This window comes from Oncorhynchus tshawytscha, linkage group LG01 (assembly GCF_018296145.1).
Source record: "Oncorhynchus tshawytscha isolate Ot180627B linkage group LG01, Otsh_v2.0, whole genome shotgun sequence".
Taxonomy (NCBI): domain Eukaryota; kingdom Metazoa; phylum Chordata; class Actinopteri; order Salmoniformes; family Salmonidae; genus Oncorhynchus; species Oncorhynchus tshawytscha.
In genome coordinates this window covers 13,869,935-13,891,490 of record NC_056429.1, presented here as the reverse complement: position 1 = coordinate 13,891,490, position 21,556 = coordinate 13,869,935, and the positions used below count along the sequence as shown (strand labels likewise).

General features: G+C 42.0%; 1 protein-coding gene across 8 annotated transcripts in view; it reads right to left on the bottom strand.

The window, feature by feature from the left end:
* cadps2 (Ca++-dependent secretion activator 2) overlaps positions 1-21,556 on the bottom strand; it is a 274,943-nt gene that overhangs the window by 15,316 nt on the left and 238,071 nt on the right. Inside the window, exon 29 of one of the 8 annotated variants that reach the window (XM_024382574.2) lies at positions 925-979. The exons of the other annotated variants lie outside the window; for them this stretch is intronic. Coding sequence (XP_024238342.1) covers positions 926-979 — 54 coding nt within the window. The 3' untranslated portion in view covers position 925. The remainder of the gene's footprint in view (positions 1-924; positions 980-21,556) is intronic. 8 annotated transcript variants of the gene reach the window in all.

The window sequence follows — 21,556 nt, the reverse complement described above, 5'->3', positions numbered from 1 at the left end:
CAAGGGGGCCGAATACTTTCGCAAGGCACTGTAAGTTCATTAGAGTTACCAGCACTAGAAATTGCAAGTAAATACTTCAGAGTTCAAGTAACAGACACATCTCAACATCAACTGTTCAGAGAAGACTATGTGAATCAGGCCTTTATGGATGAATTGCTGCAAAGAAACTACTAAAGGACCCCAATAAGAAGAAGATACTTGCTTGGGCCAAGAAACACGAGCAATGGACATTAAACCAGTGGAAATCTGTCCTTTGGTCGGATGAGTCCAAATTGGAGATTTTTGGTTCCAACCGCCGTATCTTTGAGAAACACGGTGTGGGTGAACGGATGATCTCCGCATGTGTATTTCCAACCGTAAAGCATGGAGGAGGTGGTGTGATGGTGTGGAGGTGCTTTGCTGGTGACACCGTCTATGATTTATTTAGAATTCAAGGCACACTTAACCAGCTTGGCTACCACAGCATTCTGCGGTGATACGCCAGTCCCACTTAGCTCAAACCAGATGGGATTATATTTTGTTTTTCAACAGGACAATGACCCAAAACACCTCCAGGCTGTGAAAGGCCTATTTGACCTAGAATGAGAGTGATGGAGTGCTGCATCAGATGACCTGTCCTCCACAATCACCCAACCTCAACCAAATTGAGATGGTTTGGGATGAGTTGGACCGCAGAGTAATTGAAAATCAGCCAACAAGTACTCAGCATATGTGGGAACGCCAAGACTGTTGGAAAAGCATTCCAGGCGACGCTGGTTGAGAGAATGCCAATAGTGTGCAAAACTGCAGTGGCTTCTTCCATGGTGTCCTCCATTAACACCAGTCTTGTTTAGTGTTTTACGTATCGTAGACTCATCAACAGAGATGTTATGCATGTTCCAGTGATTTCTGTAAGTCTTTAGCTGACTCTCTGATTCTTCTTACCTCATTGAGAATTCTGCGTTGTGCTCTTGCAGTCATCTTTGCAGGACGGCCACTCCTAGGGAGAGTAGCAACAGTGATGAACTTTCTCCATTTATAGACAATTTGTCTATAGCAAACTCAAATTAGGTGAGTTCTTTATAGGGCAAGGCAGCTCTAACAAACATCTCCAATCTCATTTCATTGACTTGACTCCAGGTTAGCGGACTCCTGACTCCTTTTGCTTTTGGAAAAGTCATTAGCCTTGGCGTTCACTTACTAAACAAACCTACACTGTGAACTAAACAAACCTACACTGTGAAAGTTTAAATTATGTATTCAATATAGACAAGAAACATACACTAAATTGTGTGTTATTAGTTTAAGCACACTATGTTTGTCTATTGTTGTGACTTAGATGAAGATCAGACCAATTTATTCAGAAATCCAGGTCATTTCAAAGGGTTCACTTTTTCTTGCCACTGTAGATAGTACAGGTGTATACAGTAGATACAGTAGACAGTATACCGTAGATAGTATAAGTGTATAGATTTACAGGTGTATAGATAGTATTGATGTTCACAGTAGACAGTACAGGTGTATACAGTAGATACAGTAGACAGTATACCATAGATAGTATAAGTGTATAGATTTACAGGTGTATAGATAGTATTGATGTTCACAGTAGACAGTATAGGTGTATACACTAGACAGTATAGGTGTGTACAGTAGACAGTATAGGTGTACAGTAGACAGTATTGGTGTATACAGTAGACAGTACAGGTGTATACCATAGATAGTATCAGTGTATAGATTTACAGGTGTATATATAGTATTGATGTTCACAGTAGACAGTATATGTGTATACAGTAGACAGTATAGGAAGTATAGATGTTCCCAGTAGATAGAATAGGTTCGTAGATAGTAGAGGTGTATACAGTAGACTGTATAGGTGTATACAGTAGATAGTATAGGTGTATAAAGTAGACACATCTATGCAGCTATACTATACCTATAGATAGTACAGGTGTAGAGATAGTATAGATGTTTACAGTAGATATATGTGTTGACAGTAGAGGTGTAAACAGTAGACAGTATAGGTGTATACAGTAGACAGGTGTATAGATTTATAGCCGTAAATATAGTACAGCTGTAGAGATAGTATAGATGTGTAGATAGAATAGGTGTATATATAGTACAGGTGTATACATAGCATAGGTGTATACAGTAGATGGGATAGGTGTATACAGTAGATGGGATAGGTGTATACAGTAGATGGTATAAGTGTATAGCTAGTATAGATGTTTACAGTAGATAGTATAGCTGTATAGTTAGAACAGATGTATAGTTAGCATAGGTGTATATTTAGCATAGGTGTATAGTAAGTATAGATGTTTACAGTAGATAGTATAGGTGTGTAGATAAACGCAATAAAAAAAAATGTCAAGACTCCGTCGTTCAAAGATAATTCGTAAAAATCAAAATAACTTCACAGATCTTCATTGTAAAGGGTTTAAACACTGTTTCCCATGCTTGTTCATTGACCCATGAACAATTAATGAACATGCACCTGTGGAACGGTCGTTAAGACTAACAGCTTACAGACAGTAGGCAATTAAGGACACAGTTATGAAAACTTAGAACACTAAAGAGGCCTTTCTACTGACTCTGAAAAACACCAAAATAAAGATGGCCAGGATCCCTGCTCATCTGCGTGAATGTGCCTTAAGCATGCTGCAAGGAGGCATGAGGACTCCAGTTGTGGCCAGGGCAATAAATTGCAATGTCCGTACTGTGAGACGCCTAAGACAGCGCTACAGGGAGACAGGACGGACAGCTGATCATCCTCACAGTGGCACAACACGTGTAACAACACCTGCACAGGATCAGAACATCCGAACATCACACCTGCAGGACAGGATGACAACACCAACTGCCCGAGTTACACCAGAAACGCACAATCCCTCCATCAGCATTCAGACTGTCCACAATAGGCTGAGAGAGGCTGGACTGAGGGCTTTTAGGCCTGTTGTAAAGGCAGGTCCTCATCAGACATCACCGGCAACAACGTCGCCTTTGGGCACAAACCCACCATCGCTGGACCAGACAGGACTGGCAAAAAGTGCTCTTCACTGACGAGTCGCGGTTTTGTCTCACCAGAGATGATGGTCGGATTTGCGTTTATCATCGAAGGAATGAGCGTTACACCGGCCTGTACTCTGGAGCGGGATCGATTTGGAGGTGGAGGGTCCGTCATGGTCTGAGGCAGTGTGTCATAGCATCATTGGACTGAGCTTGTTGTCATTGCAGGCAATCTCAACGCAGTGTGTTACAGGGAAGACATCCTCCCTCTTGGTACCCTTCCTGCAGGCTCATCCTGACATGACCCTTCAGTATGACAATGCCACCAGCCATACTGCTCGTTCTGTGCGTGATTTCCTGCAAGACAGGAATGTCAGAGTTCTGCCATGGCCAGCGAAGAGCCCGGATCTCAATCCCATTGAGCACGTCTGGGACCGGTTTGTTCGGAGGGTGAGGGCAAGGGCCATTCCCCCCAGAAATGTCCGGGAACTTGCAGGTGCCTTGGTGGAAGAGTGGGGGTAACATCTCACAGCAAGAACTGGTAAATCTGCTGCAGTCCATGAGGAGGAGATGCACTGCAGTACTTAATGCAGCTGGTGGCCACACCAGATACTGACTGTTACTTTTGATTTTGACCTTCCCTTTGTTCAGGGACACATTATTCCATTTCTGTTAGTCACATGTCTGTGGAACTTGTTCAGTTTATGTCTCAGTTGTTGAATCTTGTTTTGTTCATACAAATACTTACACATGTTAAGTTTGCTGAAAATAAACACAGTTGAGAGGATGTTTCTTTTTTTTGATGAGTTTAGTACAGCTGTATAGTTAGTATAGGTACAGTAGATGGTCTAGGTGTATACAGTAGATGGTCTAGGTGTATACAGTAGATGGTCTAGGTGTATACAGTAGATGGTCTAGGTGTATGCAGTAGATGGTCTAGGTGTATGCAGTAGATGGTCTAGGTGTATACAGTAGATGGTCTAGGTGTATACAGTAGATGGTCTAGGTGTATGCAGTAGATGGTCTAGGTGTATGCAGTAGATGGTCTAGGTGTATGCAGTAGATGGTCTAGGTGTATGCAGTAGATGGTCTAGGTGTATGCAGTAGATGGTCTAGGTGTATGCAGTAGATGGTCTAGGTGTATGCAGTAGATAGTCTAGGTGTACACAGTAAATACAGGTGTATACAGTAGATGGTATAGGTGTACACAGTAGATGGTATAGGTGTATACAGTAGATGGTATAGATCCCAATTAATGGCACCAGGCAGGATTTAGGCTACCAACCGCCTAGCCAGAGTTAGCTCAATCTGGGTGCAACGATCACGTTCCCACACTGACTGACTATGTGGATGCTCATTGATTTAACGTCACGTTAGCCTACATGATACACTAGTAAAGTAATAAAATATATAGCTGTCAGCTATATTAGCCACGACTTACCACTCTTTGTGCAGCTTCAAATGTTGAACAAAGAAGATCCCAATTAATGGCACCTGTTTGAACTTGTTATCAGTATAAAAGACACCTGTCCACAACCTCAAACAGTCACACTCCAAACTCCACTATGGCCAAGACCAAAGAGCTGTCAAAGGACACCAGAAACAAAATTGTAGACCTGCACCAGACTGGGAAGACTGAATCTGCAATAGGTAAGCAGCTTGGTTTGAAGAAATCAACTGTGGGAGCAATTATTAGGAAATGGAAGACATACAAGACCACTGATAATCTCCCTCGATCTGGGGCTCCACGCAAGATCTCACCCCGTGGGGTCAAAATGATCACAAGACTGGTGAGCAAAAATCCCAGAACCACACGGGGGACCTAGTGAATGACCTGCAGAGAGCTGAGACCAAAGTAACAAAGCCTACCATCAGTAACACACTACGCCGCCAGGGACTCAAATCCTGCAGTGCCAGACGTGTCCCCCTGCTTAAGCCAGTACATGTCCAGGTCCATCTGAAGTTTGCTAGAGAGCATTTGGATGATCCAGAAGAAGATTGGGAGAATGTCATATGGTCAGATAAAACCAATATTTAACTTTTTGGTAAAAACTCAACTCGTCGTGTTTGGAGGACAAAGAATGCTGAGTTGCATCCAAAGAACACCATACCTACTGTGAAGCATGGGGGTGGAAACATCATGCTTTGGGGCTGTTTTTCTGCAAAGGGACCAGGACGACTGATCCGTGTAAAGGAAAGAATGAATGTGGCCAAATATCATGAGATTTTGAGTGAAAACCTCCTTCCATCAGCAAGGGCATTGAAGATGAAACGTGGTTGGGTCTTTCAGCATGACAATGATCCCAAGCACACCGCCCGGGCAACGAAGGAGTGGCTTCGTAAGAAGCATTTCAAGGACCTGGAGTGGCCTAGCCAGTCTCCAGATCTCAACCCCATAGAACATCTTTGGAGGGAGTTGTAAGTCCGTGTTGCCCAGCAACAGCCCCAAAACATCACTGCTCTAGAGGAGATCTGCATGGAGGAATGGGCCAAAATACCAGCAACAGTGTGTGAAAACCTTGTGAAGACTTATAGAAAACGTTTGACCTCTGTCATTGCCAACAAAGGGTATATAACAAAATATTGAGATACACTTTTGTTATTCACCAAATACTTATTTTCCACCATAATTTGCAAATAAATTCATTAAAATTCCTACAATGTGATTTTCTGGATTTTTTTTCTCATTTTGTCTGTCATAGTTGAAGTGTACCTATGATGAAAATTACAGGCCTCTCTCATCTTTTTAAGTGGGAGAACTTGCACAATTGGTGGCTGACTAAATACTTTTTTGCCCCACTGTATATAGATAATATAGGTGTATAAAGTAGGGAATATAGGTGTATACAGTAGATAATATAGGTGTATACAGTAACTAGTACAGATGTTTAGATAGTATACAGTATACTCCTTTAAAAGTTGCGTTATACTGTTGCGCACCTTGCGTGCTGCTGCAGCATTCTGTGGCATGTCATTTAATTCTCAGCCATTTTTTCCTGTTTTGCTCATTTGACCACCAGAGGGTATCTTTGAGAAGCATTTGATAGTATTCCGAATTGGTAATACCAGATCATTTAAAGTCTTTTTTGTAATAAAATAGTATAGGGGACTGATTAAGAAATTTGGCTTAATTCATTTGATTAATATTATGGTGTTTCTATTCAGAGAAAAATGAAAAACAAGACCCTCAGGGTTTCTGTTAGGATGAAATGGAAAATATGGCGATGTACAACATGACGATCGGGAGTAGGCTACAGGATTGGAAGATTCTAAATTGTTTGCCTTCATTAGACAACTTTGTTCCAATATTTCTGTAAATCAGTGATATTTATTCCCATAGTAATTTGTTTTGTATCCATAACTAAATCAACATCTGCATTTTGAAAGAGTATTTTTTATCATTATTTTGTAAACAAAATGTGTTTATATGTTTATTAGGCTACTGTGCAGTCTACAATACATACTGTAGTAAACATGGGAAAGTGCCTAATTCCTTACATATGGGAGAGCAGGCCAAGTCTGTACTACAGAATGCAGGGCAAGCGGGAGACCGGTGTTATTTCATAGTTGTGACATCTTCACTGTTATTCTACAATGTAGAAAATACACTGCTCAAAAAAATAAAGGGAACACTTAAACAACACAATGTAACTCCAAGTCAATCACACTTCTGTGAAATCAAACTGTCCACTTAGGAAGCAACACTGAGAACTTCCGGCGCCGACAGAGATGGCCGCCTCGCTTCGCGTTCCTAGGAAACTATGCAGTTTTCTGTTTTTTATTACGTGTTATTTCTTACATTAGTACCCCAGGTCATCATAGGTTTCATTACATACAGTCGAGAAGAACTACTGAATATAAGAGCAGCGTCAACTCACCATTAGTACGACCAAGAATATGACTTTCGCGAAGCGGATCCTGTGTTCTGCCTTTCACCCAGGACAACGGAATGGATCCCAGCCAGCGACCCCAAAAAACAACTTCGTAAAAGAGGGAAACGTAGCGGTCTTCTGGTCAGACTCCGGAGACGGGCACATCGTGCACCACTCCCCAGTATACTTCTCGCCAATGTCCAGTCTCTTGACAACAAGGTTGATGAAATCCGAGCAAGGGTAGCATTCCAGAGGGACATCAGAGACTAACATTCTTTGCTTCACGGAAACATGGCTCACTGGAGAGACGCTATCGGAGTCGGTGCAGCCAGCTGGTTTCTCCACGCATCGCGCCGACAGAAACAAACATCTTTCTGGTAAGAAGAGGGGCGGGGGCGTATGCCTTATGGCTAACGAGACGTGGTGTGGTCACAAAAGCATACAGGAACTCAAGTCCATCTGTTCACCTGATTTAGAATTCCTCACAATCAAATGTCGACCGCATTATCTACCAAGGGAATTCTCTTCGATTATAATCACAGCCGTATATATTCCCCCCAAGCAGACACATCAATGGCTCTGAACGAACTTTATTTGACTCTTTGCAAACTGGAATCCATACATCCTGAGGCTGCATTCATTGTAGCTGGGGATTTTAACAAGGCTAATCTGAAAACAAGACTCCCTAAATTGTATCAGCATATCGATTGCGCAACCAGGGCTGGCAGAACCTTGGATCACTGCTATTCTAACTTCCGCAACGCATATAAGGCCTTGCCCCGCCCTCCTTTTGGAAAAGCTGACCACAACTCCATTTGGTTGATCCCTGCCTACAGACAGAAACTAAAACAAGAAGCTCCCACGCTGAGGTCTGTTCAACGCTGGTCTGACCAATCTGATTCCACACTCCAAGACTGCTTCCATCACGTGGACTGGGATATCTTTCGTATTGCGTCAGGCAACAACATTGACGAATATGCTGATTCGGTGTGCGAGTTCATTAGAAAGTGATTGAAGATGTCGTTCCCATAGCAACGATTAAAACATTCCCAAACCAGAAACCGTGGATTGATGGCAGCATTTGCGTGAAACTGAAAGCGCGAACCACTGCTTTTAATTAGGGCAAGGTGACTGGAAACATGACCGAATACAAACAGTGTAGCTATTCCCTCCGCAAGGCAATCCAACAAGCGAAGCGTCAGTATAGAGACAAAGTAGAATCTCAATTCAACGGCTCAGACACAAGAGGTATGTGGCAGGGTCTACAGTCAATCACGGATTACAAAAAGAAAACCAGCCCCGTCACGGACCAGGATGTCTTGCTCCCAGGCAGACTAAATAACTTTTTTGCCCGCTTTGAGGACAATACAGTGCCACTGACACGGCCTGCAACCAAAACATGCGGCCTCTCCTTCACTGCAGCCGAGGTGAGTAAAACATTTAAACGTGTTAACCCTCGCAAGGCTGCAGGCCCAGACGGCATCCCCAGCCGTGCCCTCAGATCATGCGCAGACCAGCTGGCTGGTGTGTTTACGGATATATTCAATCAATCCCTATCCCAGTCTGCTGTTCCCACATGCTTCAACAGGGCCACCATTGTTCCTGTTCTCAAGAAAGCTAAGGTAATTGAGCTAAACGACTACAGACCCGTAGCACTCACTTCCGTCATTATGAAGTGCTTTGAGAGACTAGTCAAGGACCATATCACCTCCACCCTACCAGACACCCTAGACCCACTCCAATTTGCTTACCGCCCAAATAGGTCCACAGACGATGCAATCTCAACCACACTGCACACTGCCCTAACCCATCTGCACAAGAGGAATACCTATGTGAGAATGCTGTTCATCGACTACAGCTCGGCATTTAACACCATAGTACCCTCCAAGCTCGTCATCAAGCTCGAGACCCTGGGTCTCGACCCCGCCCTGTGCAACTGGGTACTGGACTTCCTGACAGGCCGCCCCCAGGTGGTGAGGGTAGGCAACAACATCTCCACCCCGCTGATCCTCAACACTGGGGCCCCACAAGGGTGCGTTCTGAGCCCTCTCCTGTACTCCCTATTCACCCACGACTGCGTGGCCACGCACGCTCCAACTCAATCATCAAGTTTGCGGACGACACAACAGTGGTAGGCTTGATTACCAACAACGACGAGACGGCCTACAGGGAGGAGGTGAGGGCCCTCGGTGTGTGGTGTCAGGAAAATAACCTCACACTCAACGTCAACAAAACTAAGGAGATGATTGTGGACTTCAGGAAACAGCAGAGGGAACACCCCCCATCCACATCGATGGAACAGTAGTGGAGATGGTAGCAAGTTTTAAGTTCCTCGGCATACACATCACAGACAAACTGAATTGGTCCACCCACACAGACAGCATCGTGAAGAAGGCGCAGCAGTGCCTCTTCAACCTCAGGAGCCTGAAGAAATTTGGCTTGTCACCAAAAGCACTCACAAACTTCTACAGATGTACAATCGAGAGCATCCTGGCGGGCTGTATCACCGCTTGGTACGGCAACTGCTCCGCCCACAACCATAAGGCTCTCCAGAAGGTAGTGAGGTCTGCACAACGCATCACCGGGGGGGCAAACTACCTGCCCTCCAGGACAGCTACACCACCCGATGTTACAGGAAGGCCATAAAGATCATCAAGGACAACAACCACCCGAGCCACTGCCTGTTCACCCCGCTATCATCCAGAAGGCGAGGTCAGTACAGGTGCATCAAAGCTGGGACCGAGAGACTGAAAAACAGCTTCTATCTCAAGGCCATCAGACTGTTAAACAGCCACCACTAACATTGAGTGGCTGCTGCCAACACACTGACTCAACTCCAGCCACTTTAATAATGGGAATTGATGGGAAATTATGTAAAATATATCACTAGCCACTTTAAACAATGCTACCTAATATAATGTTTACATACCCTACATTATTCATCTCATATGTATACGTATATACTGTACTCTACATCATCTACTGCATCTTTATGTAATACATGTAACACTAGCCACTTTAACTATGCCACTTTGTTTACATACTCATCTCATATGTATATACTGTACTCGATACCATCTACTGTATCTTGCCTATGCCGCTCTGTACCATCACTCATTCATACAGTGCCTTGCGAAAGTATTCGGCCCCCTTGAACTTTGCGACCTTTTGCCACATTTCAGGCTTCAAACATAAAGATATAAAACTGTATTTTTTGGTGAAGAATCAACAACAAGTGGGACACAATCATGAAGTGGAACAACATTTATTGGATATTTCAAACTTTTTTAACAAATCAAAAACTGAAAATTGGGCGTGCAAAATTATTCAGCCCCTTTACTTTCAGTGCAGCAAACTCTCTCCAGAAGTTCAGTGAGGATCGCTGAATGATCCAATGTTGACCTAAATGACTAATGATGATAAATACAATCCACCTGTGTGTAATCAAGTCTCCGTATAAATGCACCTGCACTGTGATAGTCTCAGAGGTCCGTTAAAAGCGCAGAGAGCATCATGAAGAACAAGGAACACACCAGGCAGGTCCGAGATACTGTTGTGAAGAAGTTTAAAGCTGGATTTGGATACAAAAAGATTTCCCAAGCTTTAAATATCCCAAGGAGCACTGTGCAAGCGATGATATTGAAATGGAAGGAGTATCAGACCACTGCAAATCTACCAAGACCTGGCCGTCCCTCTAAACTTTCAGCTCATACAAGGAGAAGACTGATCAGAGATGCAGCCAAGAGGCCCATGATCACTCTGGATGAACTGCAGAGATCTACAGCTGAGGTGGGAGACTCTGTCCATAGGACAACAATCAGTCGTATATTGCACAAATCTGGCCTTTATGGAAGAGTGGGAAGAAGAAAGAGTGGGATTTCTTAAAGATATCCATAAAAAGTGTTGTTTAAAGTTTGCCACAAGCCACCTGGGAGACACACCAAACATGTGGAAGAAGGTGCTCTGGCCAGATGAAACCAAAATTGAACTTTTTGGCAACAATGCAAAATGTTATGTTTGGCGTAAAAGCAACACAGCTCATCACCCTGAACACACCATCCCCACTGTCAAACATGGTGGTGGCAGCATCATGGTTTGGGCCTGCTTTTCTTCAGCAGGGACAGGGAAGATGGTTAAAATTGATGGGAAGATGGATGGAGCCAAATACAGGACCATTCTGGAAGAAAACCTGATGGAGTCTGCAAAAGACCTGAGACTGGGACGGAGATTTGTCTTCCAACAAGACAATGATCCAAAACATAAAGCAAAATCTACAATGGAATGGTTCAAAAATAAACATATCCAGGTGTTAGAATGGCCAAGTCAAAGTCCAGACCTGAATCCAATCGAGAATCTGTGGAAAGAACTGAAAACTGCTGTTCACAAATGCTCTCCATCCAACCTCACTGAGCTCGAGCTGTTTTGCAAGGAGGAATGGGAAAAAAATTCAGTCTCTCGATGTGAAAAACTGATAGAGACATACCCCAAGCGACTTACAGCTGTAACCGCAGCAAAAGGTGGTGCTACAAAGTATTAACTTAAGGGGGCTGAATAATTTTGCACGCCCAATTTTTCAGTTTTTGATTTGTTAAAAAAGTTTGAAATATCCAATAAATGTCGTTCCACTTCATGATTGTGTCCCACTTGTTGTTGATTCTTCACAAAAAAATACAGTTTTATATCTTTATGTTTGAAGCCTGAAATGTGGCAAAAGGTCTCAAAGTTCAAGGGGGCCGAATACTTTCGCAAGGCACTGTATATCTTTATGTACATATTCTTTATCCCCTTACACTTGTGTGTATAAGACAGTAATTTTGGAATTGTTAGTTAAGATTACTTGTTGGTTATTACTGCATTGTCGGAACTAGAAGCACAAGCATTTCGCTACACTCGCATTAACATCTGCTAACCATGTGTATGTGACAAATAAAATTTGATTTGATTTGATTGACAATAAATTTAACATGCTGTTGTGCAAATGGAATAGACAACGGGTGGAAATTATAGGCAATTAACAAGACACCCTAAATAAAGGAGTGGTTCTGCAGGTGGGGACCACAGTCCACTTCTCAGTTCCTATGCTTCCTGGTTGATGTTTTGGTCACTTTTGAATGCTGGCGGTGCTTTCACTCTAGTGGTAGCATAAGACGGAGTCTACAACCCACACAAGTGGCTCAGGTCGTGCAGCTCATCCAGGATGGGACATCAATGCGAGCTGTGGCAAGAAGGTTTGCTGTGTCGGTCAGCGTAGTGTCCAGAGCATGGAGGCGCTACCAGGAGACAGGCCAGTACATCAGGAGGCGTGGAGGAGGCCGTAGGAGGGCAACAACCCAGCAGCAGGACCGCTACCTCCGCCTTTGTGCAAGGAGGAGCAGGAGGAGCACTGCCAAAGCCCTGCAAAATGACCTCCAGCAGGCCACAAATGTGCATGTGTCTGCTCAAACAGTCAGAAACAGATTCCATGAGGATGGTATGAGGGCCCGACGTCCACAGGTGGGGGTTGTGCTTACAGCCCAACACTGTGCAGGACGTTTTTCATTTGCCAGAGAACACCAAGATTGGCAAATTCGCCACTGGCGCCCTGTGCTCTTCACAGATGAAAGCAGATTCACACTGAGCACATGTGACAGAGGTGACAGTCTGGAGACGCCGTGGAGAACGTTCTGCTACCTGCAACATCCTCCAGCATGACCGGTTTGGCGGTGGGTCAGTCATGGTGTGGGGTGGCATTTCTTTGGGGGGCCGCACAGCCCTCCATGTGCTCGCCAGAGGTAGCCTGACTGCCATTAGGTACCAAGATGAGATCCTCAGACCCCTTGTGAGACCATATGCTGGTGCGGTTGGCCCTAGGTTCCTCCTAATGCAAGACAATGCTAGACCTCATGTGGCTGGAGTGTCAGCAGTTCTTGCAAGAGGAAGGCATTGATGCTATGGACTGGCCCGCCCGTTCCCCAGACCTGAACCCAATTGAGCACATATGGGACATCATGTCTCTCTCCATCCACCAACGCCACATTGCACCACAGACTGTCCAGGAGTTGGCGGATGCTTTAGTCCAGGTCTGAGAGGAGATCCCTCAGGAAACCATCCGCCACCTCATCAGGAGCATGCCCAGGCGTTGTAGGGAGGTCATACAGGCACGTGGAGGCCACACACACTACTGAGCCTCATTTTAACTTGTTTTAAGGACATTACATCAAAGTTGGACCAGCCTGTAGTGTCGTTTTCCACTTTAAGTTTGAGTGTAACTCCAAATCCAGACCTCTATGGGTTGATAAATTTGATTTCCATTGATAATTGTGTGATTTTGTTGTCAGCACATTCAACTATGAAAAGAAAAAAGTATTCAGATCTAGGATGTGTTATTTTAGTGTTCCCTTTATTTTTTTGAGCAGTGTAGTAAAAAAGACAAATCGTGGAATGAGTAGGTGTCTCCAAACTTTTTACTGGTACCTCTTCGATATAGGGGGCGCTATTTTAATTTTTGGATGAAAAAACGTTCCCGTTTTAAACAAGATATTTTGTCACGAAAAGATGCTCGACTATGCATATAATTGACAGCTTTGGAAAGAAAACACTCTGACGTTTCCAAAACTGCAAAGATATTGTCTGAGTGCCACAGAACTGATCTTTACAGGCAAAACCTAGATAAAAATCCAATCAGGAAGTGCCACATTTTTTGAAACCGCCTCATGCCAATGACTCCTTATATGGCTGTGAATGAGCTACGAATGAGCTTACATTTTCCACGTTTTCCCCAAGGTGTCTACAGCATTGTGACGTCTTTTTAGGCATTTCCCTTGAAGAATGGCTTTAAGGGACCATATATGCCATGTAGTCACATGGTGTCTCCCGCAGAAAACCTTGCCTAAAATACTGAGGTAGCCATTTTTCCAATCGCTTCTTATGAGAAACCAACTGCCTCGACGGATGTATTATCGAATACATATGTTAAAAACACCTTGAGGATGGATCCTAAACGTTTGCCGTGTTTCTGTCGACGTTATAGTTGAAGTATTTTTCGGTCGATTTCTCAAGCAGGATGAACAAACGGGAGCTATTTCGCCTACAAAAATAATATTTTTGGAAAAAAGGAACATTTGCTATCTAACTGGGAGTCTCCTGAGTGAAAGCATCTGAAGTTCTTCAAAGGTAAATTATTTAATTTGGTTGCTTTTCTTATTTTCGTGAAAATGTTGCCTGCTGACAGCAGAGCCTAGCATAGCATTATGCCATGATAAACTTACACAAATGCTTGTCTAGCGTTGGCTGTAACGCATATTTTGAAAATCTGAGATGACAGTGTTGTTAACAAAAGGCTAAGCTTGTGTTTGAATATATTTATTTCATTTCATTTGCGATTTTCATGAATAGGAAAAGTTGCGTTATGGTAATGCGCTTGAGGCTATGATTACGCTCCCGGATATGGGATTGCTAGTCGCAAGAAGTTAAATTCATTTGAATAATATTATGGTGTTCCTATTCCATGAAAAATGAAACCCTCAGGGTTTCCGTTAGAATGGAATGGAAAATATGGCGCTGTACAACTGCATATTGAAAGAGTATTTTTTATCATTATTTTATTAACGAAATGTGTTTATTAGGCTCCTGTGCAGTCTACAATACATATTGTAGTAAACATGGGAAAGTGCCTAATTCCTTACATAAGGGAGAGCAGGCCATGCCTGTACTACAGAATGCGGGGCACGCGGGAGAATGGGGTTCAAATCCCCATTGGGGAGGAAGAAGTAGGCTGTCCTTGTAAATAAGAATTTGTTCATAATGGACTTGCCTAGTTAAATAAAGGTTACACTAAAGAGCATAACATTTCTGTACCATAATTTTATAATTCTTGTCTAAACAATACCCATATGGAAATGAAGTGAAATATAAACATACACATTTGAATGTCCTTTTTTCCAAGTTATTTTATTAAAGAAGGCATAAAGATGTTGATGAAGAAACACTGTACTGCTGTTTTGAGTAAGCAATGTAACACTTTAGAGTACTTAAGCATCGAATACATTGCAATTTCTTGCATGGAATAGCCTTAATTTCTCAGAACAAGAATAGACTGACGAGTTTCTGAAGAAAGTTTTTGGTTTCTGGCCATTTTGAGCCTGTAATCAAACCCACAAATGCCGATGATCCAGATACTCAACTAGTCTAAAGAAGGCCAGTTTAATTGCTTCTTAATTAATCAGCACAACAGTTTGCAGCTGTGCTAACATAATTAAAATATGGTTTTCTAATGATCAATTAGCCTTTTAAAATGATAAACTTGGATTAGCTACCACAACGTGCCATTGGAACACAGGAGTGATGGTTGCTGATAATGGGCCTCTGTAATATCTACGTAGGCGTACAATCATAAGTTTCCATCTACAATAGTCATTTACAACACCAACAATGTCTACGCTGTATTTTTTATCAATTTGATGTTATTTTAATGGACAGAAAATGTGATTTCCTTTCAAAAACAAATACATAAGTGACCCCAAACTTTTGACAGGTAGTGTATAGTATAGATAGTACAGGTGTATCGATAGTATAGGTATTTACAGTAGATAGTATAGGTGTGTAGATAGTATAGGTGTATATATTAGATAGTATAGGTGTATACAGTAGGTGTATACAATAGGTGTAGAGACAGTACAGGTGTTTAGACAGTATAGGAGTGGAGAAAGTATATTTGTATAAAGAGTACAGGTGTATAGATAGTATAGATATTTACAGTAGATAGCATAGGTGTATAGATAGCAAAGGAGTATATATAGTATAGGCGTATAGTTACTATAGGTGTATAGATATACTGTAGGTGTATACAGTAGATATTATAGGTGTATACAGACGTTTACAGTAGATATAGGCGTATAGATAGTTTTGGCTTATAGTCTAGACATAGGTAGTATAGGTGTTTACAGTAGATAGTATAGGTGTATATATAGTACAGGTGTTTACAGTAGATTGTATAGGTGTATAGAGATGCAGTTGCATAGACAGTATAGATGTATACAGTAGATAGCATCGCTGTATAGACAGTGCAGGTGTATAGACAGTACAGGTGTACAGTTAGTAACAGTGTATACTTAGTATAGATGTTTACAATAAATAATATAGGTGTGTAGAGTGAATAGGTGTATACAGTAGATAGTAAAGGTGTATAGATAGCATAGCTGTTTAGACAGTGCAGGTGTATAGTTAGTAATGGTGTATTGTTAGCAATGGTGTATAGTTAATATAGATGATTACAATAGATAATATGGGTGTGTAGATAGTATAGGTGTTTAGATTGTACAGACGTTTACAGTAGATAGTATATGAGTATAGATAGTCTAGGCGTATATATGGTAGAGGTCGACCGATTATGATTTTTCAACGCCGACACCGATACCGATTTTTGAAGGACCAAAAAAGTCGCAGCCGATTAATCGGCCAACTTTTAAAATGTATTTGTAATAATGACAATTACAACAATACTGAATGAACACTTATTTTAACTTAATATAATACATCAATAAAATCAATTTAGCCTCAAATAAATAATGAAACATGTTCAATTTGGTTTAAATAATGCATAAACAAAGTGTTGGAGAAGAAAGTAAAAGTGCAATATGTGCCATGTAAGAAAGCTAACATTTAAGTTCCTTGCTCAGAACATGAGAACATATGAAAGCTGGTGGTTCCTTTTAACATGAGTCTTCAATATTCCTAGGTAAGAAGATTTAGGTTGTAGTTATTATAGGAATTATAGGACTATTTCTCTCTATACCATTTGTATTTCATTAACCTTTGACTATTGGATGTTCTTATAGGCACTTTAGTGTTGCCAGTGTAACAGTATAGCTTCAGTCCCTCTCCTCGCTCCTCCCTGGGCTCGAACCGGGAACACAACGACAACAAATCAAATCAAATTTTATTTGTCACATACACATGGTTAGCAGATGTTAATGCGAGTGTAGCGAAATGCTTGTGCTTCTAGTTCCGACAATGCAGTAATAACGAACAAGTAATCTAACTAACAATTCCCAAAAAACTACTGTCTTATGCACAGTGTAAGGGGATAAAGAATATGTACATAAGGATATATGAATGAGTGATGGTACAGAGCAGCATAGGCAAGATACAGTAGATGATATCGAGTACAGTATATACATATGAGATGAGTATGTAAACCAAGTGGCGTAGTTAAAGTGGCTAGTGATACATGTATTACATAAGGATGCAGTCGATGATATAGAGTACAGTATCTACGTATGCATATGAGATGAATAATGTAGGGTAAGTAACATTATATAAGGTAGCATTGTTAAAAGTGGCTAGTGATATATTTTCATCATTTCCCATCAATTCCCATGATTAAAGTGGCTGGAGTAGAGTCAGTGTCATTGACAGTGTGTTGGCAGTAGCCACTCAATGTTAGTGGTGGCTGTTTAACAGTCTGATGGCCTTGAGATAGAAGCTGTTTTTCAGTCTCTCGGTCCCAGCTTTGATGCACCTGTACTGACCTCGCCTTCTGGATGACAGCGGGGTGAACAGGCAGTGGCTCGGGTGGTTGATGTCCTTGATGATCTTTATGGCCTTCCTGTAGCATCGGGTGGTGTAGGTGTCCTGGAGGGCAGGTAGTTTGCCCCGGTGATGCGTTGTGCAGACCTCACTACCCTCTGGAGAGCTTTACGGTTGAGGGCGGTGCAGTTGCCATACCAGGTGGTGATACAGCCCGCCAGGATGCTCTCGATTGTGCATCTGTAGAAGTTTGTGAGTGCTTTTGGTGACAAGCCGAATTTCTTCAGCCTCCTGAGGTTGAAGAGGCGCTGCTGCGCCTTCCTCACGATGCTGTCTGTGTGAGTGGACCAATTCAGTTTGTCTGTGATGTGTATGCCGAGGAACTTAAAACTTGCTACCCTCTCCACTACTGTTCCATCGATGTGGATGGGGGGGGGGTGTTCCCTCTGCTGTTTCCTGAAGTCCACAATCATCTCCTTAGTTTTGTTGACGTTGAGTGTGAGGTTAGCCACCCTCGAAGCAGCGTTACCCATGCAGAGCAAGGGGAACAACTACTCCAAGTCTCAGAGCGAGTGACGTTTGAAATGCTATTAGTGCGTACCACGCTAACTAGCTAGCCATGTCACATCGGTTACACGAGCCTAATCTCGGGAGTTGATAGGCTTGAAGTCATAAACAGCACAATGCTTGACGCACAACGAAGAGCTGCTGGCAAAACGCACAAAAGTTCTGTTTGAATGGATGCGTATGAGCCTGCTGGTGCCTACCATCGCTCAGTCAAACTGCTCTATCACATTATAGACTTAGTTATAACATAGTAACACACAGAAAAACGAGCCTTAGGTCATTAATATGGTTGAATCCGGAAAGTATCATCTCGAAAACAAGACATTTATTCTTTCAGTGAAATACGGAATCGTTCCGTATTTTATCTAACGGGTGGCATCCATTAGTCTAAATTTTCCTGTTACATTGCACAACCTTCAATGTTATGTCATTTTTACGTAAAATTCTGGCAAATTAGGCGGCCTAAACTGTTGCATATACACCGACTCTGCGTGCAATGAACGCAAGAGAAGTGACACAATTTCACCTGGTTAATATTGCCTGCTAACCTGGATTTATTTTAGCTAAATATGCAGGTTTAAAAATACATACTCATGTGAATTGATTTTAAGAAAGGCATTGATGTTCATGGTTAGGTACACATTGGAGCAACGATATGCACCGCATCGATTATATGCAACGCAGGACACGCTAGATAAACTAGTAATATCATCAACCATGTGTAGTTAACTAGTGATTATGATTGATTGATTGTTTTTTATAAGATAAGTTTAATGCTAGCTAGCAACTTACCTTGGCATACCGCATTCGCGCAACAGGCAGGCTCCTCGTGTTGTGCAATGAGAGGCAGGTGGTTAGAGCGTTGGAGTAGTTAACTGTAAGGTTGCAAGGTTGAATCCCCCGAGCTGACAAGGTGAAAATCTGTCGTTCTGCCCCTGAACGAGGCAGTTAACCCACCATTCCTAGGCCGTCATTGAAAATAAGAATGTGTTCTAAACTGACTTGCATGGTTAAATAAAGGTTAAATAAATAAAAAATATAATCTGCGATCAAAAATACCGATTTCCGATTGTTATGAAAACTTGAAATCGGCCCTAATTGATTAGCCATTCCGATTAATTGGTCGACCTCTAACAGATAGTCTGGGCGTATAGATAGTATAGGTGTACAGAGCAGATAGTATAGGTGTACAGAGCAGATAGTATAGGTGTACAGAGCAGATAGTATAGGTGTACAGAGCAGATAGTATAGGTGTACAGAGCAGATAGTATAGGTGTACAGAGCAGATAGTATAGGTGTACAGAGCAGATAGTATAGGTGTACAGAGCAGATAGTATAGGTGTACAGAGCAGATAGTATAGGTGTACAGAGCAGATAGTATAGGTGTACAGAGCAGATAGTATAGGTGTACAGAGCAGATAGTATAGGTGTACAGAGCAGATAGAATAGGTGTACAGAGCAGATAGTATAGGTGTACAGAGCAGATAGTATAGGTGTACAGAGCAGATAGTATAGGTGTACAGAGCAGATAGTATAGGTGTATAGAGCAGATAGTATAGGTGTACAGAGCAGATAGTAGAGGTGCACAGAGCAGATAGTATAGGTGTATAGATAGTATAGGTATATAGAGCAGATAGTATAGGTGTACAAAGCAGATGGTCTAGGTGTATAGATAGTATAGGTGTATAGAGCAGATAGTATAGGTGTACAAAGCAGATAGTATAGGTGTACAGAGCAGATAGTATAGGTGTACAGAGCAGATGGTATAGGTGTACAGAGCAGATGGTATAGGTGTACAGAGCAGATAGTATAGGTGTACAGAGCAGATAGTATAGGTGTACAGAGCAGATGGTATAGGTGTACAGAGCAGATGGTATAGGTGTATAGAGCAGATAGATATAGGTGTACAAAGCAGATGGTTTAGGTGTATAGATAGTATAGGTGTACAGAGCAGATAGTATAGGTGTACAGAGCAGATAGTATAGGTGTACAAAGCAGATAGTATAGGTGTACAAAGCAGATGGTTTAGGTGTATAGATAGTATAGGTGTACAGAGCAGATGGTATAGGTGTACAGAGCAGATGGTATAGGTGTACAGAGCAGATGGTATAGGTGTACAGAGCAGATAGTATAGGTGTACAAAGCAGATAGTATAGGTGTACAGAGCAGATGGTATAGGTGTACAGAGCAGATGGTATAGGTGTATAGAGCAGATAGTATAGGTGTACAAAGCAGATGGTTTAGGTGTATAGATAGTATAGGTGTACAGAGCAGATAGTATAGGTGTACAGAGCAGATAGTATAGGTGTACAAAGCAGATAGTATAGGTGTACAAAGCAGATAGTATAGGTGTATAGAGCAGATAGTATAGGTGTACAGAGCAGTTGGTATAGGTGTACAAAGCAGATAGTATAGGTGTATAGATAGTAGAGGTGTACAGAGCAGATAGAGGTGTATAGAGCAGATAGTATAGGTGTACAGAGCAGATAGTAGAGGTGCACAGAGCAGATAGTATAGGTGTATAGATAGTATAGGTATATAGAGCAGATAGTATAGGTGTAGAGCAGATAGTAAAGCAGATGGTCTAGGTGTATAGATAGTATAGGTGTATAGAGCAGATAGTATAGGTGTACAAAGCAGATGGTATAGGTGTATAGATAGTATAGGTGTATAGAGCAGATAGTATAGGTGTACAGAGCAGATGGTATAGGTGTACAGAGCAGATGGTATAGGTGTACAGAGCAGATGGTATAGGTGTACAGAGCAGATGGTATAGGTGTACAGAGCAGATAGTATAGGTGTATAGAGCAGATAGTATAGGTGTACAAAGCAGATGGTATAGGTGTATAGATAGTATAGGTGTACAGAGCAGATAGTATAGGTGTACAGAGCAGATAGTATAGGTGTACAAAGCAGATAGTATAGGTGTACAAAGCAGATGGTCTAGATGTATAGATAGTATAGGTGTATAGAGCAGATAGTATAGGTGTACAAAGCAGATAGTATAGGTGTACAGAGCAGATGGTATAGGTGTACAGAGCAGATGGTATAGGTGTACAGAGCAGATGGTATAGGTGTCACTGCAGACAGAGTTTAGGTGTACAAGAGCAGATAGTATAGGTGTACAAAGCAGATGGTATAGGTGTACAGAGCAGATGGTATAGGTGTACAGAGCAGATGGTATAGGTGTACAGAGCAGATAGTATAGGTGTACAAAGCAGATGGTATAGGTGTATAGATAGTATAGGTGTACAGAGCAGATAGTATAGGTGTACAGAGCAGATAGTATAGGTGTACAAAGCAGATAGTATAGGTGTACAAAGCAGATAGTATAGGTATACAGAGCAGATAGTATAGGTGTACAGAGCAGATAGTATATGTGTACAAAGCAGATAGTATAGGTGTACAGAGTAGATAGTATAGGTGTACAGAGCAGATAGAGTAGGTGTACAGAGCAGATAGAGTAGGTGTACAGAGCAGATAGTATAGGTGTATAGATAGTAGAGGTGTACAGAGCAGATAGTAGAGGTGTATAGAGCAGATAGTATAGGTGTACAGAGCAGATAGTAGAGGTGCACAGAGCAGATAGTTTAGGTGTATAGATAGTATAGGTATATAGAGCAGATAGT